A 13,402-nucleotide genomic window follows, 5' to 3' on the forward strand; every position below is an offset into this window, starting at 1 on the left:
AAAAAAACCAAACCCGCTGCCATCGAGTCAATTCCAACTCATAGCGACCCTATAGGTCAGAGTAGAACTGCCCCATAGAGTTTCCAAGGAGTGCCTGGTGGATTGAAACTGCCAACCTTTTGGTTAGCAGCTGCAGCTCTTAACCACTATGCCACCAGGGTTTCTGAATTTAGAAAAAGGTAGCCTCAGTTCAGAGCTCTGGTGGTGCAGTGGTTAACAACTTGGCTGCTAATGAAAAGGTCAGCAGTTTGAATCTACCAGCCACTTCTTGGAAACCCTCTGGGACAGTCCTACTTTGTCCTATAGAGTCACTGTGAGTCGGAATCAAGTTGATGGCAACAGGTTTGGTATTTTTTGGGTTTTTTTTATAGCTTCAGTTCAATTGTACAACACATCAGCTTTCTGGAATATTTTGTAACCATTCAAAATTGTGATTCAGAGAACGTTTCATGCTAATATAAAATTCTTATGCATTGTAAAGTAAAACGGGATTATGATTACGAATTTAGACTTTAGAGTTAGAGAGACATGAATTTAACTAAACTTCTCATAAACTCAGCTTCATCATGGGTTAAGTAAGAGTAATAGTACCTACCTCTGGCAGGGGGTTTTGAGGACTAGATAATGAGTTCAAGCTCTTAGTACAGTACTTAGCACACAGTAAGTTCCCAATAAATATTGTTATACTAATTGTAATTATGTGAAGGCATAATTTTAAGAAAAAAAAATAATTAGAATTCTTTTAGGGCAGTGAGTAAATCTACACTAGGTTCTAATCATTACGCAATATTGAGGCCCTGGTGGTGCAGTAGTTAAAAACTTGGCTTCTAACCGAAGGGTCAGCAGTTCAAATCTACCAGCTGCTCCTTGGAAACTCTGTGGGGCAGTTTTGCTCTGTTCTATAGGGTCACTATGAGTTGGAATCAACTCAACAGCAATGGTTTGGGTTTTGGTTTTTTATGTAATACTATTATAATGTAATATATAATAAGTCATTATAATGAATAGTTTTAAAAATGTGTAAAATTTAGCATTTGTACTTAATAACGAGAAATTATTCCTATTTTACAGTGATAAAACATAGGTATTTGTTATATGTTGTTGTGTCTTACAGTTGGGAGTAGTCAGACAAATATTAACAGCAAACTGGAATGATTTGAGCATACACAGGAGGCATTTGTTCTGAGATTAGCTTACTGTGACAGCTTAATAATGTAACGCATATGCCCCAGCCACAGTGGCCGTCTTTGGTTTCTCAACACCAAACTCATAGGCACCTTCTCACCTAGTGGCCCTTATGGTTGTCTCTTCTCCTTGGAATGCTCTTCCTCTTGCTCTTTATTATCGTTTAGATAGTCCCTTAAATGTCACTGCCTCTGCCAGTCCCTTGAATGTCACTGCCTCTGCCAGTCCCTTGAATGTCGCTGCCTCTGCCAGTCCCTTGAATGTTGCTGCCTCTGCCAGTCCCTTGAATGTCGCTGCCTCTGCCAGTCCCTTGAATGTCGCTGCCTCTGCCAGTCCCTTAAATGTCGCCGCCTCTGCCTGCCTAATTTAAAGTGGCTACTCAGCTGCCTTTTTTTCATGCCATCCTATTTTCACTCTGCATGGCTTTCTGACATTTTTATAGTGTTTTTGTTAATTGTCTGATTTCTGCCACAAAATTGTATGCCTCATATGAGCAGAAATTTGTCTTGTCCATACCATATCCCCAGCACCTAGAACTAGACTTGGCACATAGTAGGCATTTAGTATTTTAAATGAGTAAGTGCATACACGATTGTTGTTGTATAATTTGACATAATTAATGCACATCTTACATTTCTAAATGAACATAAAATACACCAAAAAACCAAACCAAACCCAGTGCCGTCGAGTCGATTCTGACTCATAGCGACCCTATAGGGCAAAGTAGAACTGCCCCATAGAGTTTCCAAGGAGTGCCTGGCGGATTTGAACTGCCGACCCTTTGGTTAGCAGCCGTAGCACTTAACCACTACGTCACCAGGGTTTCCAACATAAAATATAGCTATATGAAAATATTTACAGTTTTTCCCTTAGCCCTCAGGGTCTTTAATTGATGTCATAATCAATAATTTTCACTTGATTTAAGGACTAGATAATAAATATTTTAGGCTTGGAGGCATTACAGTCTCTGTGGCAACTCCTGAGCTTTGCTGTTGTAGTTAAAGCAGCCACAGAAAATAAATGAGTGGATATGGCTGTGGCTCAGTGAAACTGTTTACCAAGACAGATTGCTGGTTGGTAGGCTGTAGTTTGCTGAACCCCACTGTAGAAGACAACCCCACTATTTATAAGGGCATTGGGCCAAACCCATACCTGCATAGTCACAGAGAAGAGGAAGAAAAGGAAAAAAACACAGTGAGCATCTGGTTGACCCAGGAGACCCTACCTCTATTCACACAGTGCAAGGGAGGGTAGGACTGCCGGAGGCATAGGAAGGAGCCGAGAGCTGGTGGTGTGGGCGCACGTGGAGGTAGAATTTTGAAGAAATGGATGTATAAAGATTCTTCAGCTTTTCACCTGGAAATCATATTATTTATAGCTATTATTGAACTACAGACAGCTAGCAAGTCAGAGCTCAAGACAAGGGCTACACTTCAGATAGAGCTGTCGCTATAGCTGAAAGTCAAGGCTGATAATTTGAGTCACATAATGTCCAAAGAACTGGTCATTCAGATCACAGCTATAGATTTTGGGGTATGCTGTGCCTTTGAATTATGTCTTTGAATTGATGCCTTTGAATTATGATATTGGCAAAGAATATTGGCTATATCATGGACTGCCAGAAGAATGAACAAATCTGTCTTGGAAGAAGTACAGCCAGAATGCTCCTTAAAAACAAGGATGGCGAGACTTTTTGTCTCACGTACTTTGGACATGTTATCAGAAGGAACCAGTCCCTGGAGAAGGACATCATGCTTGGTAAAGTTAGAGGGTCGGTGAAAAAGAGGAAGACCCTCAGTGAGATGGATTGACATGATAGCTGCAACAATAGGTTCAAACATAGCAAGGATAGTAAGAATGGCGCAGACCCAGGCAGCGTTTCGTTCTGTTGTACATAGGGTCACTATGAGTCAGAAAGTACTTGACTGAACCTGACAACAACAACAAATGCCATTCCTAAAGATTAAACCCAGGATAATTGTTTTTACTTTTTATTTGGTATCTGAGTGATTAGATAGTCCTCGCTTGACCCAAGTACCTTTTTAACAGATCTCTTTTTATTTTACATATATACAGTGCCCTTTGGAGGTAGCAGAGCAATGGGGAAAAATATATGTTTATGAAAATATAGGGCTAGCTCTAGAGAGATTCACAAAAAAAACTGAGCACTGGGGAGGCTGAAGGCCAGGAGAATAGGAGATTTACCTTGCATAGAATTTCCTTTTGTACTTTTGAATTTTTTACTACGTATAGGAATTGGAATTCATACAGAAAAAATAAAATTTGAAACAAAATGTGCAAATAAGAGGCTCTTCAGTCTGTTTTATGACCCAAGGGTCTAGTAGTCATGTTTTCAGTTTTAGACTGTATAATTTTAATAAGAGTTTTTAAATTGATTCCTTTCATATTTAAAAAGACTTAAGATACATTTCACAAGATACTTTTACATCAAGGTCTGTTTATCAATTCTAGTTCAAATAGGACTACTTTTAGTGGAATACACAAAAGCAGGCATGATCTTTTCACCTGGAAATCATATTATTTATAGCTATTATTGAACTACAGGCAGCTAGCAAGTCAGAGCTCAAGATAAGGGCTACATTTCAAATAGAGCTGTCGCTATAGCTGAAAGTCAAGGCTTACAAAATGATTGATTTAGTTTATTCCAATAATAGTTCAGATGAGGTTATAATTCGTGTGGCATGGTAATAATAAACATTTCTTGGGTTTTTACTGTATTCACATGTATTATCTATTCTGATTCTCACCAGTACTCTGAGATATAGGTAATATCATTTTTCCCATTTTATCAGATGAAGAAACTAAAGCTTAGAGGTGTTAAATAAGTTGCCCAAGGTCTTGAAACTTTAGAAAGTTGCAGAGCCAGACTTTAAATCTTAGGTGTGTCTGGCTGCAGCGCTGATGCTTAACCAGTTAAGCACTGTTCTGTAATTTCTTTCCCAAACAATTACAAGGTGTGGGTGACTGCTTTAATAGAGAGAAGGTGTTATTATAAAGTAATGAGACTGGTTCCACAAGTTTCAGGCTGCTCATTCTCTTTACTATGTAGTCATCTCTGTTTTAAAATTTAGGAGATTATTATTTTTAAACATCCTAAAGTCCTCAGCATGAGGTGCACATTCATAAACATGTGACATATGTACATTGACAGATGGATTTTTAATATTTTTAAAATTGATAACCATGTGATTCCAAACCAAATTATATGAAAAGATATACATCGAGAAATTAGTTCCTATCCCTGTCACAGCCCACTTTACTCCCCTCTCCTATCCTCCCCTCCCACTACAGTAATACTTTCTTAATGCCCAATAAGCAAATATATATGTATATATACATATATATTTTTCCCCCTTTCAAAGGTGCATTTTCTACAAGAATCTGTTTTTTTTCCTGTCTGCTTCTAATTTTTAACAAGAAGACAAAGAAGAACTCATTAATAAAGTTTACCTTTTTCTAGTAGCGCTCCTCTACAGTTTAGCGCTCTTCCTTTGGGAAGTCTAATTACCTATGGCAGCAGGAGTTTCTATCACGGGTGATTTTTTTAATTCCTTAGTCTAGCAGGATGAATTGTACCAGATTGTAGTATATTTGAAAATTATTCTGAGTAGAAAAAAGTCCTCCAAAACTGAACAGCTTCTTAATGCAGCCTGTGTTTATATCTGATTTTGAAGCTATGATATATGTTGTGGTAGCATTCATTAAAAAACAGAACATGAATCTTTGTAATGAGTATTGTCCACTTTTGGTTAAGTACAATGGCTAACTTTTCTTTCTTCTTATTCATTGTAGTTGAGGCAGTCCCAGTCGTACTGCACAGACACAGAATGTCTTCAGGAATGTAAGTAACAATGGGATAGGAGGAGACATAGCATTGGGGGCAGAATTATAGAGCAGACAGCTGTGAATATTTGTTCAGAAATTCTTGTTACAGTTTTCTATATAGGGAAATATTTCTCAATAATGTATAGTGTATTTGTCACTTAAATATTTCATTTTTTTTTTTAATTTGGGAAGTTGTTTTTTCCTCCCTCAAAATCAAAATCTGTTCACTGGAGAAAATTATAAAATCATAGGTGAGGAAAAAGAAAAGGAAAGACTCCCAGAATACTATTATGTAAAGATAACCACTGTTGACAACTTGGCGTATACCCTTCCAGGCCTTTTTCTTGGCAAATCTGTGTGTAGCAGGGCACTTTTGACCCTGAATTGGAATATCAAGGCTGTTAGCACAAACCTCTCACCCTTTCCCCAGCACCTATTTGCATCCATTGACCAGCTTGGGAACTTCTGAATGTGGGAAGGAGGCCGTTCTTTCCCACGGTTTGGAAGCTTTGGGAGTCTGTGGAGTTCATTCCTTTGGCTGACTTTCCCATGAGGCCATCCATGTGCAGTGGTGACGGCAAAGTGAAAGTCAGGGCAGGAAGATGATACTACAAGGTGAACGTGACAGACTGACTTAGTGGCCATTATATGAGGCATCCTTTTACGGGACACTCAGAAATAACTTGAGGGATACTTTGAGGACAACTAATAACTAGCATTTAAGCCAGCGCAGTCTGGTGCGTTAATAATTCAACCATAAGAAGGGAAGTGTGACATTCACAGGATGGTGAAAGCTGGCACAATTAGGTTACACAGACACTTAGAAAAATGAGACCATCTTATATGTGTTGTTTTTCACTCCTGTATTATGAATGTATGAATACACTTTAAAAATTTTTTAAAGTTGGAGAAGATAGACACAGCATACCGTACACCCATTCAACCGTTTCTACATGTACAGTTCAGTGACATTGGTTACACTCTTCCCATTGTGCCACCATTCTCACTATCGCATCCCATATTTTTTTTATTTAATGTAACTTTTACCTTTATTTAAATTTTGATTGTGAGATTTATCAGATACAATGTAAGCAGTCACTGCTTTTGCAATATTTGTTTCAGCGTGAAGAAAATGTATACCATACCTTCATTGTAATTTTTTTTTTACTTAAATTATTTGCTTCTTATATACTTGGGTAGTTAGAGCTTGTTTTATTTTCTAAATTGGTAACCCTTCTTTTTAAAGATAAATTGAGCCCATTTATGGAATGAATGCATAAATGAATTTTCAGATTCTTTGCCCCTAATTTTTCTTAACCTTAAGTAAATGTACGCATGTATAATGAGAGGTAAATGCAGTTTTTTTGCTTAGTTGACTTTGTGATGCACCATATGAATTAAATTGATTTGCTTTCTCTTCTTTCAGTGGAAGCACTCTTAATGTAGCAAAATATTTCATCCTCAGCATTAGTAAGAACTGAACCTAGAAGAGGATAGAGTCCCATTTTAAATATCCAGGTTGGCAGTAGACTACTGATTATGTCATTTAACAAAGTGAATCTAATAAAGATAGGTAAATGTCTGCAAACATAAGGTCTTTATAACCTTATGGCACCAGCCTATGCCACAGTCACTCGCAATAAACTCAGCTACCTTCACATTTGGCAATAAAGTCATAAAATAAATGTGTGATGATAAAGAAAATTACAAAGTGAACCCAAGTCCACTTAAGAGTCACAACGACAAAGAAACCCTAGGAATGCAGTTCAAGGCAGGAGGTTGCAGCTAGCCAGATGTAATACCATCTAAGCTAAATTGAAGCTAAGTCAAAATTCACTACAACAAATACAATAAGTATCTCCTCTGAATTACTAGAAAAGAAAGGAAAACAGGTATCACCCAGCACTGTTCTTTGACCAAGAAATTAAAATAGTTCTTGAATGCACAATGAAAAAAAGTCTTCGCCAGGAACCATTCCCAAAGACAACCCATCAGACATGGAAGGGACTGGACAATGGGTTGGAGAGAGATGCTGACGAAGAGTGAGCTACTTGTATCAGGTGGACGCTTGAGACTGTGTTGGCATCTCCTGTCTGGAGGGGAAATGGGAGGATATAGAGGGTTAGAAACTGGCAAAACAGTCACGAAAGGAGAAACTGGAAGGAGGGAGCGGGCTGACTCATTAGGGGGAGAGTAAGTGGGAATATGGAGTAAGGTGTGTATATAAGCTTATATGTGACAGACTGACTTGATTTGTAAACTTTCACTTAAAGCACAATAAAAATTATTTTAAAAAAAGTCTTTGCAAAGAATATTACCATTCTTAAGTGTTCATATTAGAAGTTCTATTTCCAGATTAAAAATATTATTTAGTGTTGTTTAAGAATCACCACCAGGGTGGTTAAGTGCTATGGCTGCTAAACAAAGGGTCGGCAGTTCGAATCCGCGAGGTGCTCCTTGGAAACTCTGTGGGGCAGTTCTGCTCTGTCCTGTAGAGTCCCTATGAGTTGGAATCGACTCGACGGCACTGGGTTTTGGGTTAAGAATCACATTTAGACATCATGACTTTCAACGTATTAAGAGTTCAGTAGGAAAAACTAAGACATCTTTTAATTCTACTTTAATGTCAAACTAAACAGAGCAACTTAAAATTTCACTGGAGCATGAGTTGATCCAGTTTAAAAAGTGCTTTCAAAATTCATCCACCTAGCTTCTGTTCAGAATAAACTGTGCATCATCACAAATCTTTTCTAACTTTTGGAGAAGAAACGGGAAATGGCATGTTGTCTGTAGTAAGTTATTTCCTCCTCAGCATCAGGCAAAGAAGTGCTTTTGCACTGTTACATGCTTTGCTGTTTCAGCAGATGCTTCAGCTGGTCCTGTAGATCTGATGACCGCTGAACGTTCTTAACAGCTTCTTGCTGACAGTGAAGATGTGTTGTTGTTACTGCCATTTCCCTTAAACTCTCTTCTGAGTGCAAGATGGCATCTTCCTGTAGTACTATATTTCGAGCTACCTGACGTAGCAGCTCAGAGTTCCAGGAGCCCTTCAATGAGCACGATCACATCAGTACCACAGACGTTCACCTTCTCTGCACTGCAAGAAGCCTTTTCACAGACTAACCAAGCCATGGTTGCAAATCCAGTGTCTCAGTCACAGTGACCTCCTGTCTTACCACATATTGTTTCACCACCTTTGACTTAGACTCACTGCCCTATAAACTACTCATCTGTGCTTCAGACTTACTGTTGTCAATTTGATGTGATACAGATAATTCTTATGTCAGTATATCTTTATGTTAAAAATATGCAGTGACTGAGTAATAGTCCATTTGGGGATGAACTAACTTTAGATAGTTCCCCTTTGCTGGAATCTCAGGTTACTAATTTTTTTTTTTTTTACTATTATGAACTTGGGGCACTGGTGGCTCAGTGGTTAAGCGTTAGGTTGCTGACCAAAGGGTCTGCAGTTGAATCCACCAGCCACTCCTTGGAAACCCTGTGGGGCAGTTCTACTCTGTCCAGTACAGTTGCTAAGAGTTGGAATTGACTCACCACAATGGGCAAACAATGCTTGAACAAACATCCTTTGTGTGCACATTTTAAGGCCTTTGACATATTGCCAAATTGCATATATAAATGGTGTGTTGGTTAAAGCCATTAACTGCTAACTGAAAGTCTGTGGTTTGAAACCACCAGTGGCTCCTCCGGAGAAAGATATGGAAGCAGGCTGCTTCCATAGAGATTTACAGCCTTGGAGACTATACGGGGTCACTGTGAGCTGGAATCGACGTGACAGCAGTGAGTTTTTTGGCCAGAAGAACAAGTCTGTCTTGGAAGAAGTACAGTCAGAGTGCTCCTTGGAAACGAGGATGGCGAGAGTTCTCATGTACTTTGGACATGTTAATCAGGAAGGACCAGTCCCTGGAGAAGGACATCATGCTTGGTAAGGTCAGCGAAAAAGAGGAAGACTGTCAGCAAAATAGATTGACACAAAGGCTGCAACAGTGGGCTCAAACATAGCCAACGATTGTGAGGATGGCACAGGACCAGGCAGTGTTTTGTTCTGTTGTGCATGGGGTCGCTGTGAGTGAGAGCCGACTTGATGGCACCTAACAACAAAGGAAATGGGGAACGCTGGGTAGAAATGAGGCGAGTGCTTACACATTGTGGAGAATGAAACCACGGCCATGAAATACTTTTTGTATAAACTAGTGAATGGGAAACTAATTTGCTCTGTAAACTTTCCCCTAATGTACAATTAAAAAAAAAAAAAAAAAAACCTCTTCTAGTTAGAAAATAATCTTTTTGAACTCTGTAGGCAAAACAAGCGTTTATTATATGTGTAGTTGTGACCCTTGAACCAACTCCACCTGTAAACCAAATATACTCATTTTTAAGTGAAATGTCACTTCCTTAATCTAAATATAAAGGCAAAACTCTAAGGCTTGATATTAATTTGGTTGTAGTCACATGTTTTGTTATTTCCCCCCACTTTTTTTATCATTTGGTAGAAGTCCTTTCTGAGAGCCAGGTTCTGGGTGATGGAATTACTTTTCTGTATGTTCTAAATTTTCTCCAGTGAGTTTATACTTTTTTCCTAAAATAAAATATATTTTATAGCTCTCCTTAGATATATGTATTAATATTAAATTGGAAAAATCGGTTATTTTTAAAAGTATATGTTTTCAGATCATGGGAAATTGGGGCTTGATAATAATGGAAATAAATCTTAAATGAATATATGTTCTGTTTTCCTTTCCTGACTTAGTTGGGTTTGTTTTCTTTTCTTTTGTTCTTTTCTACCTTTCTTTTATAATTTGTGCAACGTGATTTTTGTACATGTTTCATTGTTTTAAACGTGTTTGATTATTGTGAAATATCATTTGTTTAGTCATAGAACCAGCTGCTAGATAAATCTAAAGTTGTTAAAATACAGGCCAGCAGGTAAATTTTGGGAAAAATCTATATATTCTTGTTTACAGAATCTCTTTGGGCTTTAACATTTGGCATTGAATATTATTTGAGTTTTTAATGTTGTTTTGTTTTGTTCGGGAGGTTGCCAAAGGTGGTTTTTCTTAGCTATTCTGATACTTCTGTGGTATTTTTATGTTGATTATTTCTCTTATTAAAACTTTTCCCTTGACATTTCTAATACCTAGCATAAAAGCCTCAATATTCTCCTTTTCTTTCTGATACATAGTCACAGTATGAGAGCTTACCTGTTCTCAACCTTTAACAGCTCAATCCTATTTATTAATGCTCCCCATATCTATGTCTATCCCTTATTTTTCCTCCTGCCCCAGTCTTAGCTTTCCATCCAACTGTTTTTGGTCTTCTTTCTGGTGCCTCCTGTCCTCCTGACCCCTTTCCCATGTAGTCCCTCAGGACTTGGTCCCTGGACCTCTTGCCTTTCTACACTCACTCCCTTGATGAACTCATCTGATCTCAAGGCTCCCTATGTGTATGCTGATGACTGCCTTTTATGCTGCTCCACTGGGACGTTTCACAGGCATCTCAAATGCAACATCTTCAAAATTGAGCTCCAGGTCGTCTCCTCTAAATCTGCTCCTTCTGTGGTCTTTCCCATACCTGTTAATGACCTTCTGGGGGGTCATCAGCAGCTCCTCTTTCTGCATCAGTCTATTAGCAAGCACTCCCTTCAAGACATCCAAAATTCTGCTACTAACCACCCTCACTGCCTTCTCCTTGTTTCTCCTGTTTGTCCCCTTCTGTTTGCAGAGTGGTCCTTTCAAAGGGAGAGTCAGATCTTGTCTCTTTTTTGTTCCAGACTCTTACAATGGTTTCCTATTTCATGCATAGTAAAAGCTAAAGTCCTTCTTATGACTTGTAAGGACTACATGATCTGATTCCTGTTATATTTCTGAGCCCCACCCAACCTCTCCCAATCCAGTTCACCAATTCACTCTATTTCAGCTACACTGGCCTCCAGGAACACATTCAGCACCTCTTGAATCAGGAACACTTGCTATTCCCTCTGCCTGAATTCTTTTCTTTCAGGTAGCCTTGTAGCTCACTCACTGACTTTCTTCACATTTTTACTCCAGAGTCTCTTTCTCACCCCTCCTTGGCCTCCTGTCTGAAATTTCCGTTTCCCACACCTAATTTCCCTTCCTTGTTTTATTTACCTTTTAGCACCTATCTCTGTCAACTATATATATTACTAATTTACCTTGCTTATGTCAACTTCGGCTATAAACTCGAGGCAGGAATTTTTTTTTTTAATATTTAATTTTAATCTTCTTTTTAATTATCTTCTATATTCCCAGCACCAAGCCAGTCATTTCCCAACCTCCTTATTTTCTGTTAGTTTCCAGTTCCCTAGATTCAAACCTTGCCATCTTCTTTTGACATCTGTCTTTCATTTTCTGTATCTGGTAGTCACTAAGTTCTCTTGTTAACACATTATAGGTAGGATAGTTTATTTTGTTCCCTATCTAAGGAGTTTCACATTAATGTTTATTGCAGCATTGTTTGTAATGACTAGAAAACTGGCATAAGAAGCCTGTAATTAAAGTTAGAAGCTTGGAAATTCTACTAAAAAAAAATTTTTGTATTGTAAATATCCCCTACTTTGAAACAAGTGGGGGATCAGTGTTAACATAGAATACCTTATATGATAAGCAGTATGGAAACTTTAACTCTACAGGTCTCTGGTATAAATTTTGTAAACACCTCTAGGCCTTCATAGAATCTGAAAGTTGGAAGAGAGCTTCCTTGGTAGTACTTAGACTTTTTTTTTTTTTTTGATAGACCCCTTTAAATAAATGAAGAGATGCTGCTTATTCGGCCTGTCTTTGCCTAAATACACTAAACTGAAATTAAACCCTGGGGCACCTCCAGACACCACAATTTAAAATAGCAGAATAGCACATCTACATTAAGGAACCATAGGGATCACCCTTAGCTCCTTATTCCTCAGATCCTTTTGATTTTATATTTGTAATACCTCTATTGTATTGGTCCATTCATCTTTATCTCTACTGGTCTTTCTTTAATTATGTCCTGTTGTTTTAGCTATACTGCAGATTCTTGCTTGGTCTCTCAGCTTCCAAATTCATTTCTGTACAATGACACCATTGTTCTCATTCTAAAATTCAGACCAGATGATGACATTTCCCTGTGGAAAGATGTAGTGTCACCTTCCCTCCTCCCCCGCATCACTAGTACAGGTAGTTCTAACTTAACACGACGTTTAAGGCCCTTCACAGCCCAGCCTCATCTCTGCCATTCTTCACATCTGCCCTGTGTGCATGTGACATCCCCAGAATATAACATGCTCCCCTACCTTCGCTCATGCTTTTCTGTCACCCCTCTAGTCCATCACCAACAATCTTGCTTCTAGGCCCTGCTCAGATTGTTACAGTCATTTGCAATTACTGCATTCCATACCGAACTTGTTCAAGGCAAGGACTCACTTACATTCATTGTGCCATAGAGCCTGCAATGGTATATTGCATGTATTTGAAATTACTTAATTGAGTATAGATCACATCACTTCATATGGTAGCAGTTCCACTGTAGTTGATCTGATTGTTGCATGATTCTTTATGTTGAGTTAAATTTCGCATCATTATGATGTCCAACCATAGTTTTGCTCCCTTGAGCAGTACAGAACGCATCTGCGCACTCTTCTGAAAGACTGCCTTTCAAATAAAGGGTTGTATGGAAACCAGCTCTATGGCTACCTAAATTTTGGAGTAAATCAACTTGAAAATTGGTAGTGTACTAGGGGTAACTAATCACTGTATCTGACCAAAAATTACAGGGCTAATGCCTACTTGTACAGTGTCCTCTTTCATTGCTACTGTTCTATTTCTACTTTTTCCACCAGAAACCTATAAAAGTTAATAGAAATAATTCCTTGGGATCTTCCAGGTCTTAGAGACTCTCCCCCCACTCTTACATCTTCCTGGTGTCCAGCTAAATTGACAGCTCTGTATGTAGCTTCATTGTGAATATTCCATTTGGCATCTTATTTGTAATGTCTCTAATCATTAAGTCTACTCACATTTGCTGGTAACCGGAGACTTAATCCTTAAACAAAACCAGGAACACTGTACAGGTGGTCCCCGACTTAACGATGTATTCAAGTTACAGTGAAACACAATTGGTATATCTGGAACATTGCATGTTCCTGGAAGTTAAGGGAAAATGCATGCAGGGGATGTGAAAACAGTTGCTGAGTTACGTGAACACGCTCCGAGCCTTTAATCAGGATAATATGGAAGAGATCAGTGGGAAAATCGTCCATGTGGCAAGAATGCTGAATTTAGAACTTGATATCACCAATATGGAACAGCTGTTACAATAGATCACAGATAAAGGGAATTGACAGATCAGGACTTAA

General features: G+C 38.5%; 1 protein-coding gene across 2 annotated transcripts in view; it reads left to right on the forward strand.

The window, feature by feature from the left end:
* The window catches only part of SMIM14 (small integral membrane protein 14), a 69,921-nt gene that overhangs the window by 46,033 nt on the left and 10,486 nt on the right, over nucleotides 1-13,402 (forward strand). For both annotated transcript variants that reach the window (XR_007517745.1, XM_049886977.1), the window contains one exon: nucleotides 4,999-5,047. Coding sequence is in view for 1 of the 2 variants with exons in the window: in XM_049886977.1 (XP_049742934.1) it covers nucleotides 4,999-5,047 (49 nt within the window). In the remaining variant the exon portion in view is untranslated. The remainder of the gene's footprint in view (nucleotides 1-4,998; nucleotides 5,048-13,402) is intronic.

This window comes from Elephas maximus, chromosome 5, assembly GCF_024166365.1.
Source record: "Elephas maximus indicus isolate mEleMax1 chromosome 5, mEleMax1 primary haplotype, whole genome shotgun sequence".
NCBI classification, from domain to species: domain Eukaryota; kingdom Metazoa; phylum Chordata; class Mammalia; order Proboscidea; family Elephantidae; genus Elephas; species Elephas maximus.